Source organism: Beta vulgaris, chromosome 1 (genome assembly GCF_026745355.1).
Source record: "Beta vulgaris subsp. vulgaris cultivar EL10 chromosome 1, EL10.2, whole genome shotgun sequence".
Taxonomy (NCBI): Eukaryota; Viridiplantae; Streptophyta; class Magnoliopsida; order Caryophyllales; family Amaranthaceae; genus Beta; species Beta vulgaris.
In genome coordinates, this window is record NC_079202.1 from 59,509,821 (window position 1) to 59,526,322 (window position 16,502).

General features: G+C 36.8%; 1 protein-coding gene across 2 annotated transcripts; it reads right to left on the reverse strand.

Moving 5' to 3' along the window:
* Window positions 1-9,716: 9,716 nt before the first annotated feature.
* Window positions 9,717-15,499, reverse strand: LOC104887196 (AT-rich interactive domain-containing protein 1). Of its 2 annotated transcripts, none has more exons than XM_019248119.3 (3): window positions 15,240-15,499; window positions 13,740-14,880; window positions 9,717-10,853 (listed from the first exon to the last, which is right to left on the reverse strand). In XM_019248119.3, the coding sequence occupies exons 2-3, from the start codon at window positions 14,859-14,861 to the stop codon at window positions 10,101-10,103; spliced, it is 1,875 nt and encodes a 624-aa protein (XP_019103664.2). In that variant the 5' UTR covers window positions 14,862-14,880; window positions 15,240-15,499; the 3' UTR covers window positions 9,717-10,100. The 2 variants fall into 2 exon arrangements, with proteins under 2 accessions (XP_019103664.2, XP_010670098.2); XM_010671796.4 differs by having other exon boundaries at window positions 13,740-14,854; window positions 15,240-15,498.
* Window positions 15,500-16,502: the final 1,003 nt, after the last annotated feature.

Genomic DNA, 16,502 nt, shown 5'->3' on the forward strand with positions numbered 1-16,502 from the left:
CAGAATGCCACCAAACGACCAATTTATTATTTTGTCGTGCAGCGACGAAATGACCCCGAAATGGTCGTAAAAGTTGTTCTTATTTCCTTTCGAAATCGTGGGGGTCCTCAATATACCTTCCCATGTCCCCTCGAGGCATCCCACGACATTCGTTGCACGGGTCATGTGGACGTCAAAAAGCATGACTTATAGCCATCAATTTTAACCATTTTAAGGCTCCTTCGGGCCCGACCATATTTCCCCCCAGAACCTTCCTATGGGGTGCGCACGACTTTTAATGCATCCCGGGTGCTTCGCACCATTTGAATTGCACCAGAATGCCACCAAACGATCAATTTATTATTTTGTCGTGCAGCGACGAAATGACCTCGAAACAGTCGTAAAAGTTGTCTTATGCCCGTTTAAAGTCGTGGGAGTCCTTAATATACCATCACATGTCCCCTTGAGGCATCCCACAACATTCGGTGCACGGGTCACGTCGACGTCTAAAAGCGTGACTTATAACCTTCAATTTTGACCGTTTTATGGCTTCTCCGGGCCCGGTCATATTTTTCCTCCAAAACCTTCCAATGGGGTGCGCACGACTTATAATGCATCCCAAATGTTTCGCACCATTTTAATTGCCCCAGAATGCCACCAAACGATCAATTTATTATTTTGTCGTGTAGCAACGGAATGACCCCGAAACGGTCGTAAAAGCTGTCCTTATGCCCATTCAAAGTCGTGGAAGTCCTTAATAAACCATCTCATGTCCCCTCGAGGCATCCCGCGACATTCGATGCATGGGTCCCGTGGACGTCTAAAAGCGTGACTTATAACCTTCGATTTTGACCGTTTTAGGGCTCCACCGGGTCCGGTCATATTTTTCCCCCAAAACTTTCCTATGGGTGCAGCACGACTTATTATGCATCCCGGGTGTTTCGCACCATCTGCATTGTCCCAGAATGCCACCAAACGACCCATTTATTATTTTTTCGTGCAGCCATAAAATGACCCCGAAACGATTGTAAAAGTTGTTCTTATGCCTGTTCAAAGCCGTGGGAGTCCTTAATATACCATCTCATGTCCCTTCAAGGCATCCCATGACATTCGGTGGATGGGTATGTGGACCTCCAAAAGCGTGACTTATAGCCTTCAATTTTGACCGCTTTAGAGCTCCTTCCGGGCCCGATCATATTTTCCCCCAAAACCTTCCTATGGGGTGTGGCACGCCTTATAATGCATCCTGGGTGCTTCACACCATTTGAATTGCCCAGAATGTCACCAAACGACCAATTTATTATATTGTCGTGCAACGACGGAATGACCCCGAAACGGTTGTAAAAGTTGTTCTTACGTCAGTTCAAAGTCGTGGGAGTCTTTAATATACCATCTCATTCCCCCGCGAGGCATCCCACGACATTCGGTGTATGGGTCCCGTGGACGTTTAAAAGCGTGACTTATAGTCTTCAATTTTGACTGTTTTATGGCTCTTCCGGTGCTGGTCATATTTTCCCCCCAAAACCTTCCTATGGGTCGCGGCACGACTTATAATGCATCTGGGGTGCTTCATACCATATGAATTGCTCCAAAATGCCAAGAAAAGACTCATTTATGATTTTATCGTGCAGCCACGGAATGCCCCAGAAACGGTTGTAAAAGTTGTTCTTATACCCGTTCAAAGCCGTGGGGGTCCTTAATATACCATCTCATTTCCTCTCGAGGCATCCCACGACATTCGGTGCATTTTTTTCTTCTAATATTTTTTTTTGGAGTTCCATCACTTTTTCATTAGAGTTGCATCACTTATTCATTAAGAGTTATAGCTCTTAAAATTATTCTCATATTTTGCTCAGACTTTTTAGAAACAATTGTGCATTTTAATTATGAATTTTAATTTGGCAATAAATAAAAAGTTAACTTTAACCAAATTTAGGTTTGTATCATGTTGAAATTATATTTTTGCATCAATTTATCGAAGCACCTATGCCTAATACCAATATGTCATCGGGATTTTATATTCCAATCTAATAAAGTCTAATTCTTACTTAGACCATTGGCAACCGACGAATTAGATTAATGAGAATGTTAGTAGTAGTCTAATGTGAAAGTTCACTCTCTTCCCATAAAAATAGTCTCTAGATATATATATAGTTTGAATCAACTCAACTAAAAATTTAAGCTGATAATTAACGTTTTTAGTAATATTTTTATACATTATCAGCACCTTTAATATATTTGAAAATTGTTTTATTTTTCAAGATATTTAATATTAGTATGTAAGTGATTATAATATTTGGATTCCCCATGGAAGAAGTATATTACTTTGACACTAACTCTCTTTCAGTAAATTGCCATCTAAGTATGTGGACATGATGAGATCACCATTGCAATTATAAGGCTTGGTGTTATGTTGCTTTCCATTTCAACATTATCTCCGGTTGTTTTCCTTTCTTTTTTTAAAGAGAAGAATCTAAGCTAATATACATTCATCAATTCATCAAGGGAATATGAGGCACAAATGTTATGAATAAGACAATAATGCATGACAGTCACTAATAGAAGTAGCACAGGATGACAGGACATTAACCAAACTTGTCCTTATATTATTTTCTTCCTCACCTTGTGTAATTGTTTCATAAATATAATTTCATTGTCTCTTATTTCAATAAAATTTGCGAGGCACATCTATAAGAAGCAATTCTTTAGGAGAAAAGTAACGGATAACATTACTCAAGGGACAAAGCGTCAATAAATACATAGCAAGCAACATCTCGAGAACAGTACTGTTCAACACCAAACGGAATGATCCTAGCAAGGTGGTGTATTGCATAGTTACAACCCGCTCTACATGCGAAAAATTGACAGAATTAAAACTAGAATAATACTCAATAACATCACCTAAAATAGAATCGAGGTCCCACAAGAACATAGATGCAACTGTCAATCGAGAGATGATAACTTGGGAGTCAGACTCAACGATTACATCCTCTAAACCATGATTTTGCCCCCATCGAACAGCCATGAGAATGGCCTTGCACTTCGCCACATCAGGAGGCCACCACACCTTCACTCACCTCACAACCAAAAAGATGGCTCGGCCTGTCTGGTCTTGTGCTACGGCACACATACCTGCCCACCCTTCTTCGCTCAAACATGAATCTGCATTCACTTTTGTAATACCTGCAAGGGGAGCCACCCATTGATTTGGGCTCGACACTAACACACGCTTGCTGCCAGGATAAATACTTTTCGCATAAGCATCATAATTATCTGCTTGTCTACTTGCGCGTTGTGCCACAACTTCAAGAGGTGAGCTTTTTCTTCAAACACAAAATTGTTTCTTTCGATCCACAAGTTCTGAGCTAGTAAGCAACCCATTTGCACCATCTTTCGATCCATCTCCATCCACTTCACTATAACATCAGCCATACTCTCGCAATCTAACACACTCAACATTTTTATACAACCACACTCTTCCCAAACTTGCTTGATTCGACCACAAGTGAATAGCGCATGGGATACCGTCTTGTCTTCGTTGGCCACCAAGGACATGGTTCGTTCTCAATAATATGACGTGCCTTCAGCATAGCACGCACATGGAGAATACAAGTACACAATCTCCACAAGAAATGTCGCACTTAATTTCAGGAAAACTTCAAGCTTCCAAAGTTCGACCCATGCTTGATTAAAATTGTCTAAATTGTCTCCTTTGCCTATCGTATAGGTTGTTTACACTGTATAAGTACCATCCTCCGAGTATGCCCAAACTAATTCATCACAACCCACACGCAAGCTAAGGGAGATAGAAAGAATGCATCTCTTATCACGCTCGCAAAAATTCTCCTCTATAACCTCCGTTCTCCATTCCATGGACTCAAAGTTGATAAGATCCCTCACCTCCTCCACCCCTTTTATTTTTTTCAGTCTCAATAACCTCCCCTTTTCATCACCGATCCACGGATCACTCCATATATTGATGCTACACCCATTACCCACTCTCCAAATTAAACCTTCCAAAACCAGACTTTTGGCACTCCAAATGCTTCTCCAAAACTATTAGAATACCCCAACCTAGCTTCAAGAACGTTCCCATGAGGATAATATTTGGCTTGCATCACACAGCTTAGAAGAGAATTTTTATGATGAGTGAGACGCCACACTTGCCTACCCAACAAAGCATCATTGAAAACCACAAGGTCCTCAAAATCCGTCACACTCATATACTTTGGTTTACATATTTTCTCCCAACATGCCCAATGCATTTTCCCCTCCTCTCCTCTCCCTTCCCACCAAAACCTTGCCATAGATGAATGAATTTCTTGAATGATGGCAACTGGCAACTTATAGATTCCCATAAGATAAGTAGGAAGGGCTTGAATTACTCCTTTAATCAACACCTCATTGCCTTCTCTCGAAAGTACTTTAGTTAAAGTATGAGTATATATTATACAAATTCATTTTTGAAAAATCAGAAGGATAAATCAAGCAAAATCTCGCTTGAATATAATTTTTCTTATGTGTGCGAAAATTGATAGATAAAATTCATGTTTTGTGAAAATTAATAGATAAAATTCATGTTTTGTGATATAAAGATTCTTCGTACACAAATTGCTAATCTGGAGTATCAAATATTAAATAAATTAGAATTTTATCTAATTTATTTAATATTTGATACTCCAGATTAGCAATTTGTGTACGAAGAATCTTTATATCACAAAACATGAATTTTATCTATTCAAACTAATTGCGAACACAAAGATTTCTAACAAATTTTGAGTCTAAAGTTGAATATTTGGTTATCTTTCTCTCCTCTAACTGACCTTTAAACTATGTTAAAAAGAGAAAGAAAAAGAAAAACTTTAGGAAAGTCATGGATCTCCATTTAGTTAGTAAACTAGTTATTAGGCCCGGGCTATGCTCCGGGTAAGAGAAATTTTCATTTATTAATATTATACTTTGAAATAATAACACTAAATATCATTTGGTCTAGTGGTTAAAACTTTAGTATATAAACTTGAAGTCATGGGATCAAATCATACACTATGCAATTTCTAATTTTTTTGTTGTATGTGAATTACATGGAGTAAAATGAACTTAGGGAGAGCGCCACATGGCACCGTTCCTTCTTTAGGAACGCCTTTTAATATATTCGTATAGATTAACTACAACTCTAATCCGTGGCATGAATTTGGTAACTTTAGGATTTTAATCTATTTTTGCATTGTCACATTATTGACATTGAGTGACAATGTCACATAGATAAAAGAATAGAGGAAGAGTACCAAACAACTTTCTTTACTTGAAACTCTTTTACATAATTTTTGGTGGAATGATTCATTGTTTGACAAGAGCATAAAAAGGAAAGCTACCTAATAATACTCCTCTTCTTTTTCTTCTATAGGATTTTATCTCCCAATTAGAGTTCAAAGGTCATTTGCCTTTATTTTCCCCAAATATGACATGTTCTAGTACATTTTCCTATAACATTATCACATGTTCTTGGTAGTATTATACTAGACTATCTCACATAATTTTTGACATCTTATAACATTATATCACATGTTCTTGGTAGTATTATACGAGACTATCTCACATAATTCTATCTTGTATTTTACTACGCTAGTTCTTTTTTAATAGTTACACTTTCACTTTTGCTACCGGAATCATAGATGAGGGTATGCAAAGAGCAAACAACACATGATCCCCAAAATTATAAGGGCCCCAAAACATATTATTTTGAAAATTTTACTTCATATTTGAAGAAATCATCCTTGTTTCTCATCCTTAATAAATTTGTCAATAATCTATCTTTAGATTTTCAACTTTTCATCTTTAGAACTCTAACCTTCCATCTTTATTTTCTATAAATTTAGGGGGTCAATTTTCATGAACCAGGGGCCCAAAATCTTCAAGACGGCCATGTTTGACACTATTTACAAATTTCCCTTTGACTATCATTTGTGATTTATGGTTATGAGAAGATATAATCATGTGAGGTCTTGTTCGATTTGTCTCGATATACACGTTTAGAATATCGACTTGTTATATCTTTTACAAATACAAAATTAGAGATATAAAGGCTCAAAGTAGTGCATCGACATGCGTGAAAAGTATAAGTGTAACTATTATTTAGGATTTATGAACGGAGATAGGGCTTGTTCTTTTCGGCATAAAACAACTGAACCGAACTGATTGCAACTGAACTAAACTTATTGCAACTGAGCTGAATTAAATTATAACTAATAGTAACGATAAGAAATTAGAAACTGAACTGAACCGATCGAATTGATCGAAACTGACCTGATTGCAACTTAACTAAATTGAAATGAACTGAAAATAAGATGGGGCGAAAAGGTCCGTATTACTAATCTCTACCTATTTAGGGTCATTTTGATTTAACTTATTTTGTCTTATCTTATCTCAACTTATCTTATCTTATTGAGTAAAGATAAGTTGACTGAACATCTTATCTTATCTTAGCTGATCTTATCTTATCTAGAGGTGACCATGGGTCGGGCTGGGTCGGCTTTGGCCAAAAAAAAATCGGTTCGTTTCGGGTCAAAGCCGCCGGTCCGGCCAAGGTTCGGGCCAAAACATTCGCGCCAAAGCCAGGTATTTTGAACAGGGTCGAAATTCGACCTATTTTTCCAAATATAAGTTGCTCGTAGCCCGGATTTTTTGGCCAAAAAATCAGGCCAGCGCGCCGAATAATGTGTCCGAAATCGGGTCAAACTAATCTTGATCGCCTCTAATAAGATTCTAAATAAATTGAACAAAATAAAACCTTATACGAATTAGGGATAGTGAAAAAAGTAGGGAGTACAAGTGAGTGAATAAATGATTGTAACTTATGGGCCACCATGCTGTTTAAATAGATGTTCTCAGATTGTGAGTACTTTTTTTCCTTTTTTATTTTTTTGAAATGAAGGAGATACTAATTAATCAGTTATCATAAAACTCATTATAGTATTTTTTGGGTTTGTGGGAGACAGCAATTTTTTAGGAAGGCAGAAATGATAAATAGGAAAAGAAAGGGGCATGTTGCATCATGGTCTAAACCATATAGTAGACCCAATACTACGTACTAAGATGCAACTCCCACCAAATCAAGACTTTTTAATTTAACGTACAAAACTTGGAATTTATAGTATATATTCTTCGATGTATTTGGGTTACAAGTCTACAACCATAAAACAATTAATTATTTTCTTGAATCAAGACAGAATTTTGGGTTCATTCAAACAAAAAAAAAAAAAAAGGAACAAAACGGAACTTTGATATAGAAGATGGAGAAATCATTGATTTATCTATGATCTTGTATTAGATTCTGGCTATAGTGCCCATGCTATTGTAATAATTTTGTAGCCTCAACTTTCAAGGATTCAGCAATAAAATCAATAACAAATTATCAAAAGAAAAAAGAAACATATAGAGAAATCATTAACACATGCCTAGTATTGGATAAGATGTGAAGTAGAATCGCTATTGAAGGTAGTAATTTATTAAAGGATTTTTCACCAAATAATTCTCACAAATTTTTTTATTCATAAAATACCTTAACTTTTTTTCCTGATTCACCATATACCGCTGAATTTCTAAAAAATACATCAGAATGTCCTTAATGAGTAATGACTAACGACTGTTTACTCTGTTACTCATTAACGTTAATTAACCCTAAAAAAACCCACCCTAAAAAACCCTGAATCAACCCAATTAATCCTGAGTCAACCTAACACTTTCTCTCCCTAACCCACCCCTCATGTATCATTATAAATTTCAAAATATGTCATACCAAACATGTTGACATATTGAATCTTCACCCATATGTCAAACCCTAATTTGTAATACAATTGATGTAATATTTTCCTTGAAATACTAATCAATTAAATTATCACTTTGTGACTATGATGAAGAATATCACTTGCTTGTGATAAGTGGATACAACAACTTTGTTTATTATACATAGAAAATTTATCAATAATTACTTTATTTTGGGAATTTTTTTTGAAACAAATAAATATCTAAGTTATCTAAAATTTTATATAAGTACCAAGGTTGACTAAATTTTTTTTAGAATCACTACAACTTAGAGAAATCCTACAAAAAAAAGTTAGTTTTGCTTCGTTACTAGCACGTAAAATTACGATTTTTCCCTTCCCTTCCCCTACCAGTGCCCTACCATATGCAACAACCATACTTACCAGTTGCCACTATTGCCGCCGCCACCACCCCCACCCACCCGCCCAAAAATTGACCCACCCAAACCCACAACCAACTACAAAACCACCATCACCTCCACCCACTCAAAAATCATTCTTTCACACCACCCTAACCAACTAGGAGGCCACCACCACCTCCACCCACCAAAAATAAAACCCACCCCACAATACTAACCAACTACGAAACCACCACCTCCTAAATGATCGTTAGGAGAGAGGAGATCGCAAAGGTAGTGGATTACGTGGAGTTTTGGTGGTGGTGGTAGAGACTAATGCAAGGTAAAAAGGTAATTGCAAATGCCACTAACGGAGCAAAACCAACAGCTTTGAGAAAATCTATTAAGTGGTAGTGATTCCAAAAAATATGGCAGACTATTGACATTTATATAAAATTTCAGAAAAACTAGTTATTTATTTCAAAAAAAGTACCCAAAGTGTTATTTATTAACAAAATTTCCGAAATACAATCCTAAATCTAGAGTACTCTTATCCCCCGAAAATTCGGACAAGCAAAACTAACATCCACTTAGGCAATTTTGGAGAAAAACGTTTGAAGGAATTAAAGGGTAGCAAGTATCTCATGCATCCTATACATGTTTCTTTCAAACTAGTTGATCACATGATCTGTCATATATTACAGGTGCTTATCTCTTCTACGTATCAGCATAAATATGGCAACTAGGATAAATGGACAAGCAGTACATATGCAGAAGACACAGAATATTTAAAAACAGAGAAATAACCATAACAAATTGACGTACTTCCTCCGTTTCTTTTTACTCGCTACACTTCTCATTTCAAAGACTCCTAGACAATTTTTGGAGAAGAGAGAGGTAGAGAGTAAAAAGAAAAGGGACCCATGTGGGAGGAGAGAGATAGAGAGAGTTTATTGCCCAAAAAAGAAGTGTAGCAAGTAATGTGAAACTTCCCATAATGGAAAGTGTAGCGAGTAAAAAGAAACGGAGGAAGTATAATAATTGAAAAGGATGCTTGAAAGTTGAGACCAATTGAAGAATCAGCCAATTAGGAAGATTTTCTGATAGTTGACAGGACATACAAATTTTACTGACAAATATTTTGTGCATTCAGCAACAAGTATGGTGATGTTAGTGGAAACTAACCCTTATTGCCTTTTATGCGATATTAGCCAGATGACTAGGTGCACAAGAGAGTGAGAGACCAATCAAATAATGCTAGGTTCCCTAAATCATAAGGAAAGTCAGTATAACCATAGGTTGCTTATGTTCTTTGCTGACTTACCTTACTGGCCAATACTTTAGCATCAAAGAAAATTTCCCCCGTCATACCCTATCAGTAATTTAACGTATGTTTTCGTCCTTTCAGTAATCGAGCTTGCTACGAGCAAGACCATATACTGTTCCGTAGCCAGATTTATTTGGCCATTCGCTGACACAGTTCAAACTCTCAAAGAGCAGATAAATTAATGGTTCATACAAGAACCCAACAAAGAGAACTAACTGAAATTCAGGACTTCAGAGTCGCATAGCCTAGTGATTTGCCTTAAAAAGTGAATCAGCATCACTTAAATGAAAATGCAGGTGCAAAGCACAAATCTGCAACCCAATTTGTCTTTCCTTGAAAAGATTTGCTATCATGAGTCATGACGTAGCAATGACAGTCATGAAGGTGTTTATATACAACTAGAAATTCAGGATCTGGAACTCTATAGTTCTTAGGAAATAAACACATGTTCCCCCAAAAAAACAGCTAAATGAATTTGCATCATCAAAAGGTATACCTGCCAACTTAAAGGAGTAATTCACAACGGACTTCACTGTATCAAAACTGTGGTGGTATGTGCAGACGTAGATGGATGATCAAAGAGTGCCGAGGCATAGTTCATAAACAGCAAACAAAAATAAGAGAAGTAGCCCGGTTTCAGCGCCGTGTGACAGTGTTAGTTGCCGAACCATGATATTCCGTTTCATCATCATCACTATCAATGTTCCTGGGGGTGTTTCGATTCTGGAAGGCTCTACGTTGAAGAACAAAGACATTAAAATAGTAGTTCACCTGGTCTACCCAGCTTTTTTTGGGTAAAACCTCACACATTTGTCTCCAAAAACACTTCTGCCCAGATTGAGGATTCTCCTTCACCACAGACTTGAATATTTTCTCTTCCTCAGCGGTCCAGGAAACGCTACATTCTTCGCCCATCTTATCAAATTTCCAAGTATAAAATGCAGAACCTAATTCAAACTTCATCTCCATTCTTCTCCTAGCAACATGAAACTTCACGCACGCAGTGGTTCCAGAAAACAGACACCCACATTTTTCTACCCTTCCCTTCCCAGCAGAATCTTCTTCAATCAAAAGAGTGTTTTCTCTCTCTTCCAAGGGCCAATTTTGAATACCCAACCATTTGGAGTCACTTTCGGCAACCACTCCTGTCCATTCCGGAACCTCAGCCTGGAAATCTGATCCAATAGGGATTCTCTGTTGTGGACGACTTGTGTAGATGGAAGCGGTTGGTTGCATGTCAAGTCGAGCCTCCAACCGTTGCCTTGGACGCCCTAGATTTATGGATGATGGCTCAAATGGAGGAGCGGTTGGAAGCTTTTCGAAAAGGAGTCTTGGGCTAAATCTTGGTCTCTCATCATCAAACATGGATGGATGCATTTTCTGCTTTTTCTACAGAGTACAATCCCCAATTATCATTAGTTAACGACTTAACATGGTGAAACATATGTAAACCCTAAGGATATAAGTGTATAAGAAATAGAAGTCCAATCTATCTCAGAACAAACACCCTTGTCAAGCAAAAACTGTAATTAATTACGAGATCAACCAACAATCTTTTGGAGTGGCGTTTGGCAAGGAGGTACACCTCTCGAACTAGCAAGTATCCAAGCTCATCAAAGTGATGGATACACAATCAAGACCAGGAGATAGAACAAAGCAACTATCAGGGTGACAACTAAAAGACAAAATGACAGATACAAAAAAGAAGGCCTTCAGAGGGCGGGGAGAAAAGAAAGAGAGACTAATCAAGACCATCTATATAAAAAGGAATCTCATGAGCCAGAAACTGGATTTAACTTAAGTTCCTCCTGCCAAAAAAAAAACAGGGTGAGAGGTCCAAGAGAGATCACTCTCAGATGTTAACATTCAAAGTTAATCAATATAAACTATTCAAGACATTCATTAACAACTCGCTTCTTTATATAAACTTAACAGCTTGGCCTAAAATAACTACCGACAAGTCAGTGTCAGGCGTAAGCAGAATTTAATTGCATTTGATAAAACACGGTAAAATTATTTCAGAAACAATAAATGTTGGCATACACAGAAAAATGATAATAGCATACAACAAAATCAGGAAAAATTATCTTCGAAAAAAGAACAGTGCCCCATTTCAAGGAAAGATAAAAGTTGTGCAGATGGTAATGAAAATTTATATCAATGAGAGAGCTTCTATATGGTGCATAATGTAATGAGAGATTGTATCAAAATCAAAAATAAGGGAAACCAAGCAACCAGCATACATTTTAAATGTCAAAACCTCCTTCATGTGCACCAAACTTCAGGCCACACTTCAATGTCATTTCCTATCCATTAGAAATCAACATCAGCATTACCCAATATGCATACAAAAAACTTCTCCCTTGAGAGTTATCAAAGCAGGAGATACGCATCTTTACTACCACAAATGACATCATCCACAAGACAAAAAGTGGCGTCTTTAACCGCCTTGGAAATGACATCCATGAAAGAAGACACTTATAATCTGACCAGCCATCATAATCAAAGCACGTGCTTCTAAGACTTTCCTCACATGTATATTTATCTTAGAGGTGATCATGGGACGGGCCGGGTTTGGGCCGATTGAAGAAAAAAATTACCCATTGGTCGGGCCGGGCCTAAATTCGGGCCGAATTTTTGTGTCCAAAGCCCGCTATTTCGGACCTAAATTAGCGGGCTTCTGCGGGCAAAAAACGGGCCGGTCCAAAAAAATAGACTAAAAAGTCATTTTTGGCTTGCCCAAAGCCCAAAAAAATTCGACTGCGGGCCGAAAAAAACTGTCCAAAACCCGGCCCAAAACGGGCCAAGCCGGGCCAAAATAATACCTCTAATTTATCATCTCAATAATGTAGTAGCCAATATATCATGTAATACCTTTTCAATCCTTTTTTCTCTAAATGTACGGGCCTATGGGATTATAGTGACCCACTTTACATACACTAACAGCTGATACTATCATGAGACAGATGTAATCTTGCTTGATAAATAAAATCTAATGCATCTTTAACTTTACCAAATAAGGAAATTTACATCCATAGACCATAAGTGTTTTCCAGAAGACAGTGTGCTTTCTGACTAATACGTACACATAAAAAAAAAAAAAAAGGAAACCAACTGAACAAAGATTTCAGTTAGATGTCAAGCACTGGGCTCAGATTGCATCATTACACCAGAAAAAGTATATTACCTAATAGCATACAGCTATCCTTCCTTCTTCGGACACTAATATTTTGCATTTTCAGTTCAGTTAGAGATTCTAGCACTGCAAGCCAGCAACACCCATTCAGCACAACTTATAATGATGGCATAAGGAATGATTAGGCTATCCATCCTGAGACCTATGATGATAATTGATACCTCTGAACACCTCCTCAAAAACCTATATACACTAAGACAAGTACAACGCTCAAATCAAGTATACCTTAATGAGACACAGTTCTCTAATCTATATCACCTGATTCTTTCTTTAAACTAAGAGATGTGTCATTTTTCAACTAGGTAAAAGCTTTAATCTCCAAGCTCCAATTCCCAAACACTTCAAAATGCAAGCAAAAGCCATGTTTATGCCATCCATCATTCTGAAAACCAATGACAATGCCCCTCCCTCCCTCCCTCCCTCTCTCTCTCTCTCTCTGGTCCTATGACAATGCCTCTAGATGCCAACAAAAAATTTCCTCAATGATATCAAGCTTGTTTTCATCAATAATACTTCATACATGATCTTATATTATGCATAACACAATACCTATGCCATAATACTACATAAAATATGTTCCAAGTGTCAATTCAATAGGGAGGGTACTTCCACTAGACCAAATGCCTATATATAACTTGTCGGGAAACTTAAATTGAATCTGATTTTTCTTTTAAAAGTGAGCGAAGATAAGTGGTCTAACACCACCCCCTTGCCCCGCGAAAGCAAAAAAAAAAAAAAAGCAAATCAATTAGGGGGGATCAAAGAACCTTAAGAGATAGCTCTTATAGTAATGAATAGCAGCAATCAATTTCTGGTGTGGCATGCTCTTATAAGTCATTCTTAATAATAGCACTCTGAAGGGCATAATTGTAAAGTAAATACAGCTTAATTTTAACTCTCAGTCTCTCATCATACAGGACAAATAACCCTGAATAACATACTCAATCTTGTGTGATAAACATATACATATATGGAAATTATTGTCCACCGCATATAAGATAGGTATACTGGAATCTTATCATAATTGCACCTGCTTACACTAAATAATCAGATATCAAGAGAATGAATTAAATGAGTACCTGATAGATAGATTGCTGAGTGCTCTTTTTCAGGAACAGAGCTTCTCGGGCCAACAAAACTTGCTTCCAGCAGTTGTCATTTGCATACGAAGCCCACCTAAAGCTTTCAGGAATCGTGCCGACCTCCATATCAGTAGGATTTCTAGCAACTTTAGCCATCCAACAAAGCATTGATGATAGACCACCCCGCTTTCTCTTGAGACTCGAAACCTCCTTCAACACGCTTGAATCCATTATCAACTCCTCATCTTCAGTCGAACATTTCTTAGAGTCACACGAATTCTCAGAACTCTTGACCACATTATCAGCCACAACCGGACCAACTGAAGACCTTCCATCATCAGACATATCTGAAGAAATAAAACCTGCATAACTCATCTCACTCTTGGTTTGCTTAATGGTTTCCTCATGGTTCTCCCCTGTGAAACCAACACCACCATCAACAAGATTCATCTCAACCTCCTGCTTCAACTTCACCGACTCCTCATTCTCTTCAGCGGAATCCCCATCATCATCAAATTCCCTAACGAACTTATTCCAATTCAGCTTCTCATCCACATTGTTCTCCTCCGTTAAGTCAATGAAACTGATATCACTCTTCTCCTCTTTCAAGCAATAAGAATCATCATTCTTCCTCATCTCATCCATCATATTAGCCACAAAACTATTATACTCCGACCCTAATGCCATCAACACTCCCTTCGACCACGCACCACTACTAAACTGGTCACTCTTCGAGCTCTCGCTGCTCGGTAACTTCACTAACCAACTTTCCAATGAATCCAAATACTTCAAGTAAATCAATTTAAACGCAGACCCAAATCCAGGACCCAACCCATAGAGCAAACCCACCTCATCCCACAACTTTTTTCTTGTAACAGACTCAAACCCACCTTTGAACTTCACAACAAAATACAATTTAAGCAAATCTACAGAATGCCCATTTCCAAGCATTGGAGGTAAAGGACGAAATCGTTTACTAGAACAATTCTCTTCAATAAAAACCGATATCAACTCAACAAACGAACTTTTCAGCTCATTTTCTTCACTTCTTAACGAATCATACGATGATTCAAAGTTCAGAAACGATTTACATCCTTCTAATTTCGACCACCCTGCCATGGATTTTCGATTTCAAACCCTAAACCATCAAATGACATTATTTAAAACAATTCTAACACAAAACCCACCAACAAAAACACTCTAAAAAGCAATAATTTCCACAAATTAAACCAATGTTAACGCTATATTCAACCTAAAATTCTAGGGCAAAAACATAATTAGTTAATTACAATCTGGGCATCTACAAAAATAATAGCAGAAAGAGGAGAGAGAAAATGAAGGGAAAGAGATGGAGGGAGAAAAGCGGGGGATTTGAATTTTCAGGAATACAGACCCCGCAACTCTTTCCCCACACAGTACTCGAAAAAATTTGATTAGTGTGTGATGTCGTATTTTTGTGTAATTTGAGAGAGAGAAAGAAGAGAGAGAGAGACGTACCAGAGAAAATTAGGGGAATTTGAGAGACTTTCTTGACCTTTTCCTTCTCTTTTTTTACCCTACTTGTGTTTATTTTTCAAGGGCCCCCAAAAAAATTGGGTTAAAAATTAGGGATTTTGTGAATTTGTGAATTTATTGGAGGGATGGAAATTTTTTTGGGTTTTAAGGGGGAGGAAGTTGGAAGGGTTGAGACTTGAAAATTGGGAGAGAGAGGGGGGAAAGGGGAGTGAGAGAATTTTTTTTTGGATTTGTAAAATTTTGGGAGCTTTTTGACAAGGGTTGGGTTTAATTTATAGGAGAAGAGTAGGGAATGTTGTTAACCATGGTTTATTAACTTGGGTGTTTGGGTTAGTAGAGGGTTAGATGTGAGTTATAGAGTGATTCGAGTTTGGGCTGGACTTTTTATGAGATCTACTTATAAATTTACTGGTTTTAAAATTTTTGTAAGGATTTTTCTAACCTATATTACAAGGCATATGTTACGGGCGTTAAAATTTCTATATAAGATATCATTATACAAAAAGTTTTCATTTCAAAATCAATCAAGCTAAAAAAATCTTGTATGATTCTCTGTATCTTTAATATCTATCCTTATTTATAATTTTCAAAATAGATCTTGTTGTATCATATTTTTTTTTAATAAAATATTTAGATTCTTAACTTATGCATTGTGGCATAGGTTAGAAAAGTCCTCGTAATATATGCGTTTTACAGTAGTTTTTTATTAATTGTGTTTTATTTCTATCGAATTAAGTTGTGTTTAGTAAACCTTCTTTTTTTTATTTATCTAAACTTATCTAATTTCATATTTGACTGACAAGCAAGCCTGGTTGATGAATAAGAGGAGATTTTTTAGCTTTTCAGTACAAGTACGCGTCATAAGCTTTCAGTAAGGAAGCCTTTAGGCTGATTGACCATTTCCATAGTTTGACTCAAGCATTCTCCGAACCTTGGCGAGGAATCTTTCTTATCGAAAATCATTTATGCCTCTTCTAAAATCAGAGGGAGAATCGAGATCAATGTAGTGAGTTTCTATGATCTGATAAAAAACTAGCTTATCTGAATAATCTGATAAGAATCAATATTTTTCAAGTTTGATATGATCTAATTACATTTAAAAAAAAAAGATTTCAATTTAAAAGATATGATTGTTATCACTCCTTTTTTTTCTAGTTTGTTTCAACATGTTTCTTTATGAGATCTGCTTATATGTTTACTGGTTTTCAAATTCTTGAAAATTATATGTTTTACAATAGTTTTTTA

What these genes read in the sequence shown, in the direction of transcription:
- LOC104887196 (XM_019248119.3), bottom strand. Translation starts at nt 14,861, where the DNA reads ATGGCAGGGTGGTCGAAATTAGAAGGATGTAAATCGTTTCTGAACTTT. An exon ending in CTCAGCAATCTATCTATCAG is followed by an intron (nt 10,854 to 13,739) that starts GTACTCATTTAA and finishes TGTACTCTGTAG; the next exon opens with AAAAAGCAGAAAATGCATCC.